General features: G+C 33.4%; 1 protein-coding gene across 3 annotated transcripts in view; it reads left to right on the top strand.

Moving 5' to 3' along the window:
* The first annotated feature begins 268 nt into the window (after window positions 1-268).
* Window positions 269-21,000, top strand: part of LOC106620796 (nitric oxide synthase) — a 263,001-nt gene continuing 242,269 nt past the window's right edge. For 2 of the 3 annotated variants that reach the window (XM_070106373.1, XM_070106374.1), the window contains exons 1-2: window positions 269-442; window positions 17,845-18,649. In XM_070106373.1, coding sequence (XP_069962474.1) covers window positions 17,990-18,649 — 660 coding nt within the window. In that variant the 5' untranslated portion in view covers window positions 269-442; window positions 17,845-17,989. Of the gene's footprint in view, window positions 743-17,844; window positions 18,650-21,000 lie in introns of all 3 variants that reach the window. The other variant, XM_070106375.1, reaches the window with a different exon arrangement.

Below are 21,000 nucleotides of genomic sequence, written 5' to 3'. Positions count from 1 at the left end.
AATGCCCAACAAAAGCTTCACGTACTCTTTTAATCCTCAGTTTTCCGTGGTGTATGTCTTTGCTAAAATTTTTTAAACAATCAGGGAATACTTCCACTATTCCACTAACGGGTGACGAGATTGTTGAAACACAAAAATGATGAGATGTCAGGGGAGGCGGCAGTTCCTACAGCAGCAACGTCGACGTTAACAGCGTTCTAAATGTGCACCTGTATGAATCTGGTATTTAAGGTAGCTGCCACAAGAGCAATAGCTCAGTTAACGCGTGGCGTTTGAGCTTGCGGGATCGGAAGGATATTAACGGAAAAGTGGTCCCAGTATTTGAAGTTGAAATCACAATAAAGGATAGTGAATTTTAATAGCAGAAAAATTGCTATGTGAAAAGTGAGACTAAACTAATAAAGTGTGTTCATGAAGAGAGCGTACATATGTATATGTAAATGTAAAAAAATACCAATATGAGCGTCTGTGTTACCTGGTGTATTGAAGAGTTACCGACACCCACTGTACTAATTAAATAAGTTGAAATTGTTTTGTTAACATTGTGATACTTAACACATTACATATAAATTGTGAGGGAAAGTTTTAATTTCGTTGGTGCTCGTGTAATGTAAAATACATATCCTCGTACAACAAAAATGTGCATACACGAATAGAGAAAAAATACTAAACGAATAATTTGAATTAAATACAAAATTAAAATTAGCATTTAATAGTTGTCATTAACAACATACATACTTATGTACGTATTAATGTATTATTATATATAGTTATTTGAATATAAACTATGTGTAGCGAATTATACAAGTAATTAGTCTTTTGCATAAACTAATTATTTTCGGGGGAGTAGAGTTAATTCGTGTAAAACATTTTTATGATTTGGTTTTATGAAATAAGTAAAACATATTTTTAAAACCAATGGTACATTAACGGATCAAATTTGAAGAGTTCTGTTCTGTTAAATTTTCATAGAGAAATATTCAAAAATCCAGTAATGGCTGCAATTACTCTGAAGCGTCTCGGAAAGAAATTAAATTGCGGTGGCGCAGTATAAAATGGAAAGCAATTGTCGATCCAAAAACTATATTCAGGGGTGTTGTGAAGTCCAAGACAGATTTACGTAGTTGTAAGAATTGCAAACCAATTTGATTTTCAATGGTGTTACAGAATCTGATTGAATTTTCGTCTTTTCGAACATATGCAAAACCAATATTCGAATCAGCTGTTTACTATTGTGACAAAACTTGCAAATTAATAAATTTGGAAGCGTTTGATAAATTTGGAATACCGAATAAAGTTTACTAAAGTTTACAATGAGTTCCGCTATTTTAGCTTATGTTTTATTGGAAGAAAAAAGCAACGAAAAAATTAAAAGGAAGATATTAAAAGGTCACACTAATCCACTTGATGCACCAGGGGAGTCGCATGTGAAATTTGGCTTGCATTTACTTGTACGAGTATGTTTGTATACTTGCTTACTTTACAGACTTAAATCACATTATCGACTGAATAAAGACGCATTTGGGTGTTAAATTATGTTTTGTAAATCCTCTTAAAATATCTGGATTTTTTCCATAAACTCAATAACTATGGCATTTTGTGTTTTATTCTTATGTTTTCCCCTATAGAAATAACGATAAATTAAATGATAACAATAATATAAATTATTTTCTTAACTTACATTTTAAATCTCTTCTTGCTTTGTTTCTGATAACAAAACCGATAAAATTGGTTTCCGTGACACCCAAAACCGATACAATTTCTGTTTGGAACGTCAAACCAATAATATCTGAATTCATGACACCTACTACATTTTTTATCGGTTTCAATTCCGATTTAGAAAACTATCAGATTCTACAGCTCCCCTGATTAATTCCACCTGTTAAAGTATATTAAATTGGGTCTTATTAAACAATTTATAACGGCTCTTAATCATCAGTCCGAAGGTTTCAAATATCTGAAGAAAGCGAAAAAAAGTTAAAATATTCGTAGAAAAGCTTCAAATAACAGAAATTATAGATTATGATATTTTCCCAAAATTACTTAGCAAAGTGGAGAAAAAAAGCTTGGAATAGTTTTAACTCAGTAGTGTATTGTTAAATGTCTCTAAAGATGCACATGTTACATTATCATTTTGATAAATTTAAAGGTGGTATGGGAGCTTATTCGTGAGAACAAGGATAACGCTTCCATCAAGATGTAATAGAATTTGAGAGACGTTACCAACTTTCAGTAAAAGCATGATGGGGGACTATATTTGGGGGTATAAATATACTGAACGTGACAAGAAATGTGAAACTGTTCTTTTAATTAATTATTTATATGTAATTTTTTTTGTTTATTTTATTTAGGTGAATTTTTCCATTTTTTATACGCAATAGCAAATATAGAACTATTTTTTATTATTATCTTTAATTTGACGTATAGAAGCAACAAAAATAAGTTATGTATAAACCATGCGCAAAAATGTTGTCGATCGGTGTAATCGCTCGGACCAGGTAACGGGTTTTTCGAAGTTTCAACTTTTCACTTTTTGGGTACACTTTGAAGAAAAAAACGCTATATATTGGAAAATATTAACAAATTTGAAAATAACACTCCGGCGTTACCGGCATTCATTTAAAACAAAAAAAAATTGAAAAAGCCCTACTTCCTCATAATGTAAGCTTTGTTAAATTAAAGCTAAGTGGCAAGGAATATTGGCATTTTTATTATTGGTTAAATTTCAAGGAAAGTGTCTACCATGTTGAACCATCACACATTCGAATAAAGTTCAATTCTTCAGCGAAGTAGTATCTGTCGATAGACTTGACAATAAGCAATTATTATGTCTGTATTCTGTACGCTTTGTTTTCAAATCAAAGAAGTTTAACTAAAACTCTACACCTTTTGAGCAATATCGCCTAACACAACATTCAATGTACAATACAATATTTTTTAAAGTATTGTTTCAATGTTTTTCTCAAAACATAGTTAAATACTATCGAAAGATTTCAACCTTGCATTAAAGATTTTTTATTAACGGTCCCAAAACATTTTTTGAAAATCCTCAAAAATCATATGATAAATACTTTTTTGAACTGCAATCGACGGAAATGTGCAATAATTGCAGCAACACATACTACAAGTAAGTTATGTTAATCGATTTGCAATAAAGTAATTCAATTTCGTATTAGTATTTATTTGCTACAGTGAACCAAAGAAGTTGTACCAAAATTATTAGAATAATGTAAACTAACCAAACAGGTATGTCAAGTTCTTGTAAAAATATGGCGTTAAGGAGCACACCTAGTGTGTTATTAAACAATATAAATCTTTTTCATATTTCGATAGGTTATACCTTTAAAAATAATATACTTAAAGTTAAAACGAAATCTCAAATAGTTTTTGTGTTACAGCTGCTCAGTTTAATCAGTTTATCTTTAAACTACTTTTTCTCAAAACAGCATTTCTTGACTTTGCTGCAGTGATTATTCAGAGAGAAATGATCCGATCACTACCAAATCATTTCTGCATGTTCAGTAAATAGTTTTTCATGGAATAACCTACCACTCAGATCAGAGTGGCCAAAATCGACAAAAATGTTGGCTAAAATTTAACTAAATTAAAAAAAAAACTATGGAAAATTCTTATTAAAATATAGCGTTAACAATTGAATCTAAATGGGATCAAAATAATGAAATATCACGTTTTAATATCACTAAATTTATGACAAACTACAAATATACCTGTAACGTTTTACAAAGTCTGCTTATCTTAAATTAGCTAAGATATACAATTACCAATTCACAAGTAGTACAGGCTTCGTAAAATTCCACGTTTATAGAATTTCTGCAAAAAAAGAAAATATGTTATTTTAAATGGGGTACGGCTATTTTTGGATGGAAAAGGATGCTCTTCAAAAAAGGTCTTAAACGATATTTTGTAAACCTATCCCTTTAAAAGATATTAACGGAAAAATACTTAGCCCATTTTCACAGTGTGTGACCTCCTGTCCCTTGTTACCACGATCCCCTGTTTAAAATAACAGTTCAGTATCTTAATTTAGAGCTTAGTTATGGCACTTTATAGGTTTTTTCTTAATGGAGTTAGGTGACTAGAGAGCCTTTCTTTCCAGAGTACCAAGCGAAAAAAAATCGTTTTTTGCACCCTTATATACTTCTCATATACCAATATGTTGTTTTGTTTAAATTTAACGCGAGTAAAATTTGTCAAGTTCAACCTTTTCGAAATAATTTGACTCTATCTTACAATAGCACACATTACAATTTTGGTTTTATATACAGAATCTACTTGCATCCCGCTTGGGTAGCTTTGGCCTTTTCGTCTAGGTAGAATTTATTTCTATACTCTTTCTACAGAGTATAATAGTTTAGTTCATATATTATATAAATGATAAAGATGACGAGACGAGTTGAAATATAGGTACGGACTGTCTGTCCGTCCGTCTGTCCGTGCAAGCTCGAACTTAAGTAAAAATTAAGATATCGTAATAAAGCTTTGAATACTAAAATATACTAGTTCCTTGGCATAAAGGAAAGGACGAATTGTAATTTGGTACAGGAGATCGCAGTTTTGAAAAAATGGGCGTGGCCCCGCCCTCTAATAGGTTTAATGTACATATCTCCTAAACCACTGAAGCTACAACAACTCAATTCCTACTAAAAGCGTGATAAATCATGCTTCAGAGACATAAAATTTTACATCCAAAAAGGTACGACAGGGCTTTATAGGAGCCGATGTCAAATTTGGGCGATACACCCACCGTACTGCCCACATTTAGATTAAAATCCATATCTTGGGACATACTCTACTGATTTCAACCAAATTCAGACAAAAAACACACTTACTTCCAATATAAGACAATTTTATGATTCGTTCATTTTCCAGTATACAAATCAAGAACCAATCAAAATAAATTAATATGATTAATTTGAATGTTATCCAGTCCAATGAAGTTGAACCCATTCGCTACATTTTTTAATATTGTCAACACTTGAAGGTATTTAGCCGTCTTTGATTCTTGCAAGTTGCAAGAGTATGAAATGTTCGGCTACACCCGCTTAGCTTTTCCTTCCTTGTTCGTATTTTGTTTTGCTCTTCTTTTGTTGTCCATAAAGCTTCGACAGTGCATTCATTGTCTTCGTTTACTACTTCTCGTCGATTACTGTCCAATATATGGTAGCTAGTGACCAGCTTAACAGTATTATTGTAATGTTGAATATAAATTTTGTAGTGTCGCTTGTGTTCTTGTTGTTCTTTTGCACTGTTATCTTTTACTTAAATGGCGCTACGGAAAAATATTGTATTTTGCCCCCAAGAGTCTTGTTCCTTGCGAATTCAGCAAAACGGGGTTTCTAAATTCTGCCAACGAAAAGTGGCGCAGAGTACCAATCCATGCATACATAACTACCGTAAGGTGTGCGAGTGCAATGTTTGAATGAAATTTCTCATGAAATGCCTTTGCAAAGATATGCAATCTTTTAATTGCTTTCAGCTTATTTTGTATTGCAATTTGGTATTGTTTTAGTACAGATAAATAGTGAAAACGCGTAATGGGATAAAATATACTAGGAGTCATGGTACATGAACAAGTTATCGGGTCTTTGTTTGCATTCAGAATCACAGAATTACCATTGGACTTTGGTTTGCGATATGTATCCTTTTTCCTTCTCAAAACACATCAAATGTACATGGGATTATTTCGGAGTCGTATTCTTGTGCATACGAGAATCTTTCTATGTGATTTAAATATTCCCCATCAAAATTACAAAAAAAAAACTTATTTCAATTTTGGATTATTACTGGCTTACTTAATTTGTCACCCCACAAAATGAAGATATTTCTCAAAACCAAGTGATCTATTTAAATTAGGCGTAGCTATATAATATTATAAGATAAATTTAGTGATTTCTGTTATTATGAATTTAATAATTTTATTAAAACATGATTTAAAAGTCCATTTTTCGGATATAAACAAGATACCATATCTGAAACTGCTTTTTGTTTCATTTATTTGACTATAAATAGTATTATGTGGTTTAAATTTATTTGATAAACATACATACATATCTTATTTACTGTGAACATTTATCTATTAAAATTTCTGTAGCGAATGTTTATACATTCGATTTAAATAACAGTTTCTTAAGATTCTTAACAAAATCCGTGTACGAAATCGAACACGAGCGTTGGATAGATAACTCAATAAGCACATGAACATATTATGTATGTGTGTTATACTTACATATATGTGAGTCATTCTAAAGCATATTACATTTCATTTTTAACTTAAAAGTTTCTTGGACAAATAATAATATCAATAAAAGACAAACAAACATAAAGCAAATGATTATCAATACGGCGCTTAGCTGCACTCGCCGCATATGGGATGTCTTAAAATATGCAAAGGAATCTGGTTTCATCCCAATGTAGCAACAGCTGGCATTACATTGGGAAATATGTTTAAAAAATCATTTGATATAATTCAACCCATTTACTTTTATGTATAAATAAGTTACGAAGAATTCAAATCGCGCAGAAACTTTCCTACATATGTAGTTATATACTCAGCAAAAATTAAGTTAGAATTAAAAATATTTTATTTATACCTATACATTTGGTGTGGAGAATATTTCAGTAAAAGTTTGAAATTGCTGATGCAAGGAGTTCATATGTTATTTTAAAATTACTTTATTGTTAATGTCCTCGCTATTCACAGTATATTTATTAAACTTATTGAAGACAAGTAAGGGGGGATAAGTTCGGGTGTAACCGAACATTTTATACTCTTACACCTTGCAAGGGCCGAGCCGACTAAATACCATCAGGTGTTGGCAAAACTTTATATTTAAATATATTAAATATATGTACTAATATTATATATTAAATATAACCGAAGAAGGTAAATTTAATATATTGAGTTTATGTGAAAAACGACACCCAGAGGATCGAAATTCCTTATATGAGCAATATGAGGTTTAGACCAAGATATATTTCATTTGTATTGACCGCCAATATAATTTTATAATTTTTAGAAAAACGTGTCCACTTAATTGCATTAAAATATTCCACATTTTGACCAACCGAAACGGTTTAAGGTCAGGTGGAATATAGGATATATTGAGGGCAGAGAAATGGAAGGATTGATTGCATTTGTTATTGCCATTGCTTCGGTATACTTCAGAACATATTTTTAAGCAATTTTATAAATATATAAATATAAACATACATATATATGGAGTGAGGTTAGCCGGACGTTTCAAAATCACGAAAATCCGTTATATGGGGAGGCACTGTTATTAGAAACACATGCTCTTAATTTATTAAAATAACTCCCACATTGTCCGATATACATATGTACGAGTATGTGGTATAAAGCCAATTGGCAGTTCAAATAACTTTATATTAGGTATATGGGGGTTAAGGGAAGTATTGACCCCATTGAATTGATTTTTTACAAAAGGGTATATTATTATTAAAAAAACATTTGCCTTGAATTTCCATAAAATATCTCACAGATTGACCGATATTCTATGCAAAAAGTCAGTCATATGTACTGGAGTCCACATAATCGGTATGTATGGGCTTGCACAGTTATGGTTGATAGACGATTTTGATAATTTTAGACTCGATGATGATGATGAGATGGCATATCTTAAAGACACTATTTGTGCAAAGTATTTTTTTTCAAAATTTTTAGCCCTTGCTACTGCAATCATTGTACCAAATTACAGTTTTATATCTGAATTTACTGCTCAGTTATGACATTTTACAGGTTTTTGACTAACGGCGATTTGTGCGATTTTTGTTTTCCGATTATGCTCATCTACGAACTCATCCTTCCTATAAACGTTTCATCAAGATATCTTAATTTTTACTCAATTTATCGCTGCCACAAATAGACGGACGGATAAACGGACATACAGTCACTCGGAGTTCAACTCGTATTGTCATCCTGGTCATTTATATTATATACATAGTTCTAGCCTTAGGTGAACAAAACTATTATGCTCAGTAGCAACATGTTGCAAGAATAGAAATATTATACAATCTGAGTATAGTAATGTGTACAATTGTAATATGGAATAATAAACAATTCGGTTATTGTGATCTCTAGATATTTTTAATAAAAATCACTACATAGATCATCCTATACTATAATTACCTTTCACATCGCATCGCATTGCCAAGTCTTCCATAGCTCTTGCCATCATAAAATATATATTATATGTATGTATATAATTATATAAATTACTTTTTGTGTTTTGACCTCTTTAAATAACGCATTTGCAATTACTTTTTGTGAGAATAAATTCCCAATCAGGAATGTATTACTACATATATACAACTAAAGAACTTTCATGCTAAACATGTGAAAATATGTAAAGAAAAAGGGGATTGATGAAAACTCATACTGAAACTTAAGTCAAAGATTCAATATAAATTTAATTGTTCTTAAATTTACATTAAAAGATAACTACTTGTCTTAGTATATAATCTCAGAACTTGCAAGAATTAAAGACATGGGAAACATTTCCAGGTGTTTCTGAAACTTTCTGTTGCATATCAATAAGGTATTCGGAAGAAGGTAACATTACCCACTGATTACCTTTCTTTCTATGGTATCAGGCATTAGATTATTTTCTACTACTAAATTAATTCGTCACAACAAGTTGCTTCAAAGTATTACAGTTATTTGTAACACCTAAAATGTAGGGATAGGTATAGAGTTATATACTCGTATGTATATTTTGATAACACTTGGGACACGTGTGTTTCTTGGCATTATCAGAAGGCTACTACTTCATCGAAGACTTATAAACTAAACTAAACCGGGAAAGTTAGACAAAAAACTATAATTTAGCAAATGGAAGCGCAGAAGAGAGCAGCATTTATAAAAAGATGGCGTGCACCCCCTACTAGGGTTAATGTAATAGAGATGCAAAAATTTTATTTATTTATTTAAAGTATGCAGACGCCTATCAGTATTATACAACTAAGTATTTTTAATATATATTATTGAAAAGAGGGGGAAGGGTAGATATTTACACTGACAAGATTAACTAGTTAAGTGTCGGTATATTGGTAATTAATTTCTTTGGTGAATGCCTTGAGTGGTTCACTGTAAAAATCCACTTCCTTGTATAGAGTGTTGACTAGCCTGGCAATTCGATCGTGTGGGCCATTGAGCACCTAGTTCTTTGTAGTTTTTGTGGTTTTCAGCAGACGGTTGTGCCTTAGTGGGAGACCTACTGGAGACAACTTTAAGCAGCAGCAGATGTCTGGCGCGTCAATTTGACAATTGATGACTTCAAAAAATAATATTAGATCAGCTACTTGTCGACGTGATTGCAGTTTGTTTATATTATATTATATTGGTCGTAGAAATCCTCCACTGAGGCATGAGGGCCAGTAAATCCATAGCGGTAACCCAGGTTTTTACAGAGCTTGAGTTGTATCTTTTCAATACGCTTGGTCGCCATGTCCGTGAATGGAGACCAGATTACTGTGCCATACTCGAATATAGGAAGAACTAGTGATGAGTAAAAGCGCAGCAAGGAGTTTGGATCTGAAAAGTCTCTGCTGGTTCTAATTATAAAACCTAGTTCTTTAAAAGCCTGGAGTGTGATCCTTTCGAAATGCTTGTTGAAAAATAGCTTATTTTCTATGATGATTCCTAACTCCTTTACCGAATCTACCTCATTATTCAGGGTGTAGTTAGCTGATGGACAAGAGTGCGATCTTGAGTACGAGATAGCTACGCACTTTTGGACAGGTCGAGTCTGTTTTTGTGGCACCAAACTGACAATATGTCCACATCATACTGGAGAGGTTTGGTGTCTGTATGCCTGTTATCACTCGGAAAATCTTCAGGTCATCCGTATAAAGAAGATATTCAGACTTGAAATTTGCACCGATGTCATTAACGAAAATATCGAAAAGAATAGGTTCTAGGTATGACCCTTGGGATACTCCGGATGACACCTCCTACTCTATGGATAGATGGCCATTGACATTAACTTGTAGTTGCCGTCCGGTTAAATATGAATGGATCCAGCTTAATGCTCTATCTTGTATGCCGTAGTTACTTAACTGCTACTGGCTGCATATTATGGTCTACTATATCAAAAGCATTGTTAAAGCTTCCAGAAGGTAGGTAACATAGATGAACAGGTTAGATGTTGTAGACCTTCCACCGATGAAGCCATGTTGCTTGCTGGAGGTGATGTTTGTAAAATGGGCAGTGAGCTGGGGGAGAACCATCTTCTCAAAGAGTTTGCCCAGAGCTGTTTGAATACAGAGTTTTCTGTAGTCAGCGACGTCTGAACTTCGGCCGACCTTGTGAATAGGACACGCGTAAGATTGTTTCCAGTGTGTTGGGAATATTGCATCCTGAAGTGAGGTGCTGTAGATGTGAGTATAAAGAATCGATTCTCGATTCCGATTTAATATTTAAAAGATCAATAATTTTTATAGTTAATAAATTTGTTTATAAACTACAAGGAAAACAAATTTAAATTTGAAGTTTATAACTATAATTATACTATATAGTTACTTGCTTAGGTTGTGAAACTGATAATGTTTCATCGTCACTGTCTTTCTCAAATGTTGTTATAATTAGCAACAGTTAAATCAATTTTGTGTTGTTTATAATGGTATGTAGAACTTGAAACCTGAACAGTCATCTAACCGTATATTCGATTATTTTATGAGAAAAATCGATTCGAGTTGAATCGGAAAGAGTTCGCCATCCCTATAATGTACATATCTCACAAACCACACCTACCCTCCATATAACGGTTATGTAGAAAACTAATAAAAGTACCTTTCTAAGAAGCACGTCCGATGCATTATTAGGGCGGAATAGATGTAAAAATTAATAATAAATGGACGGGGCACCGCTAATCTTTAGGTGATATCTTATGTCTCTGAAACTATTAGACCAATTTAAATCAACTATAGTGCGTACGTTTTGTTTTGATATTCTTATATTACAGTGTAAAAGTGGGCGAAATTGGACTACAACCACGCTTACTTCCCATGTACACAATCCTTTTCTGTTTTCCATTTGAAGTTTTCACCTTACAGTAATTGAATCAAAATCCAATAAAGTTATTGGAATAAAACTAAGCAAAAGAGTGCTTTTAAGTCGCAGGATCAAATTTCTCAAAATCGAAAGGGGCTTATGACTGATTTTTTACCGAACATATCGGTAAGAATTTCGAGCTTCCGGTTGATTTTAATATTATTATTTTTGGTCAGTCTACAAGATATAGTAATAAAATTCAGAGAACACCTTTTCCTAACAATAATGCAAAAAATTGTTAAATCAATACTTCCCGTAGCACACAAATACCTTATATACAGATAAGAACCATTCACATATATTGGTGTCGGCTCGTATGAGCCACTTCTGTATCATATAAGATGTGAAATTTAATGCTTCGAGGCTATATGAAGAATGGGCGTGATTATCATCCGAGCTCACCCATTTTCAAAATTCATGAGGGAGTGCTAGATGACTTTTTCTCAGCAAAGTTTGGTTGAAATATCTTAAGTGATTTGTGAGATATGAACAGTAAGGGCCACAGTCTTTTGTAATTCTCTGGACCAAATCACAGTTTTATACCTTAATTTGCAGCCTAGTTAAAACACTTTATAGTTTTCGATTAACAGCATTTTGTAGGCGTAACAATGCTCCGAAGTTCCGAATGAAGGTATTAATCTTTATCAGTATATAATATATATTTATAAGTATATAATATTATATTATGGTAAATCCTTTCCTCAAATATATACAGCAAACAAAATCTGCAATCAATTTACTTTGGAATTCTCAAATCAATTTATCTCACTCTAATTTATTCTCACTCAATTTATGGAATATCAAAAAATACAAACATATAAAATCATCTCAATAAATATGTATCTAATATTATCCTAGAACAATATTATATATTTTCGACTCATAGACACATATAATATATATGTATATAACATATAAAGAGGCATCGAGATAAATTATAACTGTATATAGTGAACTTCGAAGGAATCAAAATAATTTCTGCGTATATTTTACTATAGCAATTATAGTCTGGGTTTCCAACGTATATATACATAGTTAAATAACAAAGGTACTCAGATACAACTAATAAGATGATAAGAAAATATAAACATACACCTTCAAGTAAAGTTACATACATTCAGAATAAAGTTACATACATTTGGAATATATGTATGTACCATATATACAGATAAATGGAACCAATTTTACAAAAAATTGTGCGAGTTATCTATAAAGAGAGTATACCCGGATTACTCTTTACAGAGTACAATTGGGAATTTCGTTATATTATATCTTTAGGCTACAGTTAGGTATCGATTAGTTCAAGCTAATATCTTTAGTATATAAGTACTTAGTTGGAGATAAATTACTTGAATATTTTACATTTCTCTTCAATGCTAGCACACACAACTTATGGTAAAAGCATTTAATTGAATGTGTGTATGTGTGTGAATTAGTGTGTTTGGCATATCCACAAAGTAACCACATATGCAGATTGCTTGGCAACACTATCTTTAATCCACCATTTCGGTGATTAAGTAATTAATTGTGGAATTAGAGGTGTACTGTAAGGAAATGATGCTGCGAGCTAGTCGGTGATGCGGTCAAGTAGTCCAACAAAACTAGGTGAAACCTTAGCTTCTGCACGCCGTTTAATAAAATTAAATGCATTAATTAGGCCTTCGCCTTCATTCAATGTCGGTAATCAATTTTAAATTGCAGCGCATGCCTTGAGAATTTAACACATAGATAGAGTGATTGAAATGGAAGGTTTAATAATAATACAAGTATCACCCATCAAATAGCCGAGAAGTACTGCTTTTTTTGAGGGTTCGGAGGACGCGGTTCTTCCTATAGCACTTTGAATTTAGCAGCGATCGGACGCGATTATTATCGGAGCTTTCTAACGAGGAAAATAACAATACTTAATGAAAACGTGCTTTGCAACGCGACAACGTATCAGTAAATATAACTAAGTTACGATAAATAATTGAATGATAATAGTTTTAAAATATAAATGATATTCTATTCTTAAGTTAATTAAGGTTTAATCGCCTTTATAGTAATTATAAGTACACAAGGTTAGATAAGATTAGATTAAATAAAACCATTAGCGTTTATTATCGGAGCTTTCTAACGAGGAAAATAACAATACTTAATGAAAACGTGCTTTGCAACGCGACAACGTATCAGTAAATATAACTAAGTTACGATAAATAATTGAATGATAGTAGTTTTAAAATATAAATGATATTCTATTCTTAAGTTAATTAAGGTTTAATCGCCTTTATAGTAATTATAAGTACACAAGGTTAGATAAGATTAGATTAAATAAAACCATTAGCGTTTATTATCGGAGCTTTCTAACGAGGAAAATAACAATACTTAATGAAAACGTGCTTTGCAACGCGACAACGTATCAGTAAATATAACTAAGTTACGATAAATAATTGAATGATAGTAGTTTTAAAATATAAATGATATTCTATTCTTAAGTTAATTAAGGTTTAATCGCCTTTATAGTAATTATAAGTACATAAGGTTAGATAAGATTAGATTAAATAAAACCATAATTTATGAATTGGTATTTTCTATTAAGATCTTGGTTAAAATTTAGAGTTAGATCAATCTAATTTTAGGGAAATTATTTTCAAAATCGTAATTTAAGGTATGTAAGTTCAGAAAAAGAACTTAAGGGGTTACATGGGTTTCACGGCTTCAAAAAACCAAATTTTTTTAGTGTCTTATTTAATTATATAACATCTCTAGAATATTGTCCTAACTTCTCAAGTTGATATCCACTTGAGTGGGTCAAAAGGGTACTGAGCGACGTGGGCGACGGGAAAGTGTGCTCGAGCGAACCCCACACCTCGATAAAGCGATGTCGCTAAATCGCTAACTTCGCAAGCTCAGTGGAGCTTGGTGTGTACGACCGAAGCAGGGGAGATGGAGACATCTCCCATGACGAGTGGAAGTGGGTAGCGGCTGATATCTCAGCTGTTTTCATGAAGGTGGTCAGAGGAAGCCCTGGACCACCCCCTAGATGGGAAAGTGCCGGGTGGAACATAGGCATTCACAAACTAATTAGGTGTGCCGATCGGCTCTCCTTTATAAAAAGGCGGTAGCCAGGGTAGGGGAGGTCTGGAAAGGAGCAAGGCTCGAGGCGGTGGCCAAATCGGATCTCCCGATGCGGCCTTGGGCTCGGGTCTGGCTTCCGGCCGAACCTTCTACCCTGACGATAGAGATGTTGCGGTAATGCAATCCATCTTTTCCCACCCAAGACTGGAGGGTGATTAGGCTGGAGACCGAGGCATCATATCGGCAAGCGCTGATACTTCTAAACAAGGAGTCCCTCGCTCCTCTCAGTGTCACAAAGGGGGCCATAAGCTATGGCTTCGAGAGGGTCGTTCTCAGAATGCTTCAACAGAAGCCAGGGCGGATGGCCCGCAGCCTCCTGCTGGGGTGGAAGAGAGTGGGAAAGTTTCCCTCTTAAAAATGGATGTCGACCCTGTCCTCTCGGACGCGGTGAGCACGGGGGGCGGATCGCCAGGTGATGATGAATCCGTTCTCAATCTCGAGCGCCTGTTCGAGGAGGCTGGCGTCGATGATATGGACGATGGTCCGGATCTCGCACTGCTGGAGAGGAGTTTGGAGGATGAAGATCCTCCAAATTAACCTCCATCACTGAAATGCGGCGTCCGCCGATCTATTGCTTCGTCTAGGAAGGGACGAAGCCGACGTTGACCTTAAGCTCAAAAATGGTCTGCCAAAATTCCATTTTTAACTTTTTAGGCGGAGTTTTAATTTTTTTTTTGAAAATCTTAGAAAATATATCTTAGATGTGTATCTTTAAGACTGAAGAAAGCTTGAGTTACATAAATAATTTTTTATATAGGAAAACAATTTTTGAAAATAGGCATTTTTTTACCCGACCAAACCCATGTAAGCCCTTAATAAAATAGGTATATTATGTTGTTCGTCATTGAAGTTTATCTTTTGTTAATCTAACTAAGTAAATTTTGTACAGATATTATAAAATCATGCCTGGAAGACGTTGTCGTTCGAGCATAGATCGTAGTATAGTAAATGCCAGAAGAGTACGTTCAGCAAGAGATGAAGAATCGTCAACGGAACGTGAGGGTCGCGTCAGCCAGGCTCGGAATAGATATCGAGCAGAGGGAGAGAGAGAATATTCAGTAGAGCGTGAGGTATATGGTTCAGAGATTTTCAGTAGAGCGAGGATCGTCGCATCCGATACAGGGTAGAAATCGAACAAAGAGAGCCACAGAATCGTCAGCACGAGCTAATTCATGAGTTAATAAAGAAAATTCTGCGATGAATTACGATCCTTTGTTTTTTTACAAGGACGATCGTATAGTATCAATAGGTACCATATCAGTAGTGTGTGAACATTGCTTGGCATTGAGATTCAAGGACGAATCGAAAAGCATGTGTTGCTTACAGGGAAATGTCAAATTAGAAGAAATTCTCCATCCACCTGAACCACTTCACTTCGCTGATGGCCGCTTCTCTGAAATTGGAGAGCTAAGTTCGGGAGTAACTAAACATTATATACTCCTGCAACTTGAAAGTATTAAAGCCGGCGAAATACCTTCAATTGTTTTCAAAACTTTATATTACAAAATTGCGAAAGGTTTCAGCTTCATTGTTCGACGAAATCGTGACAGGATTACAATTTAAATTCGTATCATATTAACTTATTTTGATGGTCATAGATTCACTTAGTTTTGCCATATTACTATGAGATATATGTGACATATTTACAAGCAATTTTATAAATATATAAATATAAACATACATATATATAGAGTAAAGCCGGCCCGTTGTTTCAAAATCCTGAACATCAGTTATATGGGGGCTAAGGAAAGTTTTTGCCCGAAATTATCTGTTTTATAACAAAACAATGCTCTCTTAATTTCATTAAAACATTTTCCCTGAACTTCAATAATATATCTCACAGATTAACCGATATTTTCGGCCAAAAGTCAATTTATATTTATATATTTACAAGTTATTAAATTTAACTATTTTTTACGCTTTAATTATATGTTAGATGAGTTAGTAGATGGAATGTTACTGAAATATAATATTTACAATTAGGTAAGAATTTATAATGTTTAGAAATGCCGGCTGCACATAACCCCACTTATTCATAGAGAATCAGAATTTTTGACTCAACCTAAACGCATTATAACTATAAATTTCTTAATCTCATATTACATGTAGTAAGTTTATAAAAAACATATTCCTTTTGATCAGACGAGTTATAGCTCTCAGAGCAGTTAATATGGTAACATGAAAATTGTATATGTAATCTTATTAATTTTTTTTGTTTTTCCTTACTGTTCATGTTTTGTTTTATAAATAAATCCAAAGTTTATCTCACCCGTCATTAGGTATTCCTCAGAATTGAACGCTCTACAAAAGTCTCCATTGCGGTAAAGTTATAACTTGCACCTGCGGGGTAGTAAGGGCCCCCAAACCTAATTTTTCCTTTTTGAGATATAGAGATTTTAAGTTGAAGTGGTATGGAATTCTTAAGTTGAATTGTTAAATAAATTAATTTCACTATAAATTGTCATTTAAATCACCAAATATTTATATTTTAAATTGCAAACGATTGAAAAATTACTATTATTGAACATTTTGATGCTGAAAAAAAAAATTTTTCTTTTGAAATTTTCAAATTTTTTTCCTCTTACTAAAAATTTTATATCAACTCTCTCCTGGTTTTTATTTTATCTGTTAATCATCTACTGTATTTAAAGTTTTTAAAAAAGTGAGATAAAAGTAAGCAAAACAAAGATGGGATGATTTGTACTTCTTCACTCTTTGTATTATGATACTGATAAATTTTTGTTTACGTAAAATACCAAGGCATTGTATGTTATTACTCGACCTCACCTGAGTTTTACAAATTTGCCGTTTAATTGCAGCGCTTTCTTTGTTATCGCGTTGGAGTTCCGCGAGAGCTTCGCGACTACTGAGCGGCCTAACGTCGTTAAACGTTTTTTGCATTAAATTTGAGGTTAAGTAAACTAACCACGCCCACATTTTAAAATAATTTTAAACTTCGGATGCCCCTCTCTAGTGTGATCCTGTATACCAAATAACAGTCTTGTATCTTATTGTGGATCTTAATTATGACAATTTATTTGTTTTTGATTAATGGCGTTTTGTGGGCGTGGCAGTGGTCCGATCACACCTATCTGCAATACCAACTGTTTTACGGTACAAAGAAACATGTGTACCAAGTTACAGCTTGCACGGACGGACGGACGGACAGACAGCCACCCGTATTTCAACTCGCCTCTTCATCCTGATCATTTATATATATATAACCCGGTATCTAACTCGATTAGTTTTAGGTGATACAAACAACAGTTAGGTGAACAAAACTATTATATTCTGTAGCAACAGGTTGCGAGAGTAAACAGTTTAAATATTTCAAAGTACAGTTTATTAAAAAAAAATTACTTCATTTATCGTCTAGGTCGGCAGATTCGTACGGCTACGCGTTTTAAAGCAAACTCGTCGCCTCAAGTTCGCATATTTTCGTTCGAACCTTCTCAAAAACACTTCTTATGTAAAAGGGTTTCAGTGTTATCTTAATTTAATTTAAAATGCAACTGAATATTTTTTTTCCGTGAATGAGTCTGGCGTACATATATCTCAAATAGTTTATATTAGCGTTTGTAATAAAGTAAAATTAGGTTTAATTTTATTCTTAAAAAATTAACAATATAATATCAAAGAGCGAAATGATTAAATGACCAATAAAAATTGAATTTGAAGTTTACAATTGTGTCAATAAGTAAAACAGAGAAAATATAGGATATAATAAATAGATTTGTGTAATTCGGTAACAAAGTGGGAGATTAAGTGAATAACTCTCCCAAAATGTCGCACTTCAGCGCGATTTTCGAGAATTTACGATTGGTAGCTGCAAAACGTATGCCTAACACTCCCACGTATCAACAAAGCCAACAGCAGCAAAAACAACGCAATACAACAGCAAACGAAGAAATCCAAACAAACCATCATTCCTCGCCGCCAACACCGGAAATGAGCAGCGAAAAAGAAAATGACAATAGAAGGTCGCAAATATACATTAAAGAGCCACACGAAAAGCTGCAGCAGCAAACTGTATCTTTGACAGCAATAACAATAGCAGGTGGCAGTAAAGGTGCCCATTGCACATCCAAACGACAAAATTACGCAAAAAGGCAGAGCGTTTCAGGTCGAGGTGCTGATAATGCCAAAAACTCGCCGGTGCATATTGGACGCAGTGCGGTGGTAGGCAGCGGTGGGCCTGGTGTTATTGTTGAAATCGATGTAAATTGCAGCAGTGGGGGAGGCGGAGGTAAAGCACGCGAGCTTTCACCTACCCCGAAGAATACGGGACAGCGCAAAATGTCGCAGGATTTTCGTGCACGAGCTGGTAGTTTTATACACGTTGATGAAGAGGGACGCAGTATACTTATACGTAAGCCAGTGCGTCTAAAGAATATCGAAGGTCGTCCAGAGGTTTACGATACTTTGCACTGTAAGGCTAAAGAGGTGAGTAAATATTATACATACATACATATGTGTTAGTAAAGTAAATACCACAACAAGTATCCATATATCCGATGGGTAAGCACAAATATCTTAGTGTTATTAAGTATTTTGAGTAGCATCTCTGAACCGGTCAGTCAGAACTTTAAAAAAGCAAAGGGATACAGAAAAGAGTAAATGGTTTTATTAGTGAACTAATAGGGGAGGACTAAGTCCGTCATTGTTGATTATCATGTTTAAGTTTGTTTAAATTCCGGTCCACATAAATCTTCGAAAATAAATTTGCTTACAATCCATTCACCGCACAAGGGTTTTGTAACAGCAAGAAAATCCCTCTATTGCTTTATATGTGACAAGTAACAGAAATTGTATACCCTCTATAAGATGTTGCTAAAATATTTTTGTTTTAAATTTGCTTATATTTATTGGATAACATAGAATTTCTTGCGGCCATGACATAGTTTAAAGTTAAATGATTGTTACAAATGAAGTAAATAAAATGTTTTCAATTCAGAAGCTATTGCTATAAGCAACACTAGTGTGGTTGCACTAATTCTTTGGCTAACTAAGTAGTGTAAAATAAACGTAGTGATTGGTTCGTGACTGCATTATATGTTTTCTGTTTAATTAAATTTTTTGTAACTTGGGTGTCACAATTAAGCTCAGCAAGAAGTTAAGATGAATTAAGCTCAGCAAGAAAATGAGATGAGAAGATGAGATATGTATAAGCACATATTTTCATCTGATTTCATCCATTTTAGGCACAAAAATACTCCATTATTAGACACCGTGCTTGTCCTTAATTTCCCTTGGTTGTCCATTAATTTCATTAAAATAACTCCAATTCCATTGGCCGATACGTAGTATAAAGTCAACTGGAAGTTCAAAAACCTTTATATTAGGTATACGGGGGTTAAGGGAAGTATAAACCCCATTTTTGACACAAGGGTATCTTATTACCAAATAAATATTTTCCTCGAATTTCAGTAATATATTTCACAGATTGACCGATATTGACGGCAAAAAGTCAGCCATACGCTACATATTATATTTGGCGCCTGGGTTCTTCAAAAGTTATGTTCCGATTTTGACAATTTTTGGGCGTGAGGGCACTATTTGTGCAAAGTTATATCCGGATACATTGATTTGTTCTTGATTTATGTGCTAGAAAGTGAAAGAATCAGATTGAATTTAAAATTGCGTTTTATGGGAAGAGAGCGTGGTTTTTGTCTGAATTTGGTTGAAATCAGTAGAGTAGGTCTTGAGATATGGATTTTCACCTAAATGTGGGCGGTGTTACGCCCACCGACCAAATTTGACATCGGCTTCTATAAAGCCCTCTCGTGTCTTCTCGAGTGTAAAATTGTATGTCTCTGAAGCATTTAGCTATTGATTTATCGCACTTTTAGTATTTTTTTACAAAAGTAGTTTTTTTAGAGGGCGGGGTCCCACGCAAAATTTTAGCCCACAGGTGCCCTTGCTACTGCAATCCCCTGTATCAAATTACAGTTTTATATCATTATGTAGTGTTTAGTTATGAATTTTATATGTTTTGGATTACTGGCGTTTTGTGGGCGTGGCAGTGGTCTGAATACTAGTTTTAAGTTTTTTGTCAAGGAACACGTGTACAAAATTTCATAACGATATCTAAATTTTAACTCAAGTTACAGCTTGCATTGCTCCATTAATTTCAAATGGAAATTTGAAAAATAAATTGAAGTTATATCTAAAGGAAAAGTATTGGCAATATACCAAACATTATTCTGTTTAAAAGACTTTTAAAAATATATAAGCTCAACGTCTTCTCATGCTTTTGATTTAATTTAAAAATACTATAAGAAAAGTTTTAGAAAGCTCCTGAAGAAAGTGACAGTTTCTTGTTCTGTACAATATCATAGTAATATAGCATAACTTTAAAGCTTTACACAATACTTATACAATAAATCAAATGCAATTCAAAACGTCATTTTTTGAGATCACAAGTTTTAAATTCGACTATCTTTGACCTATGTATAGCTTTCTTTTTGTACTATAGATCAGGTTGACAATAAAATTTCAAAAGAATATATTTGAATAGTTGGTGAGATTTGTTTTGTTGGGATAATAAACAAAATATAATTTTTTAAATAAAAATATAAATAAAATATTTTAGATACAATGTCGGATGGGTAATATATCGTGAAACATAGTAGACCTATGCGTCACGCCACATAAGTACAACTGACTGTCTGTAATCCCGTTTTATAAATATAGTACAGCACTGACGACCTTGACGATAATTCTATTCTAATTCCTAATCTATTCGGGCAAAGTGAGTTAAATAAAAATTATAATAATTCTTTGGTGAAAATGTA

This window comes from Bactrocera oleae, chromosome 3 (genome assembly GCF_042242935.1).
Source record: "Bactrocera oleae isolate idBacOlea1 chromosome 3, idBacOlea1, whole genome shotgun sequence".
NCBI lineage: Eukaryota > Metazoa > Arthropoda > Insecta > Diptera > Tephritidae > Bactrocera > Bactrocera oleae.
The sequence above is the reverse complement of the archived record's forward strand: the minus strand, read 5'-3'. Positions and strand labels throughout refer to the sequence as shown.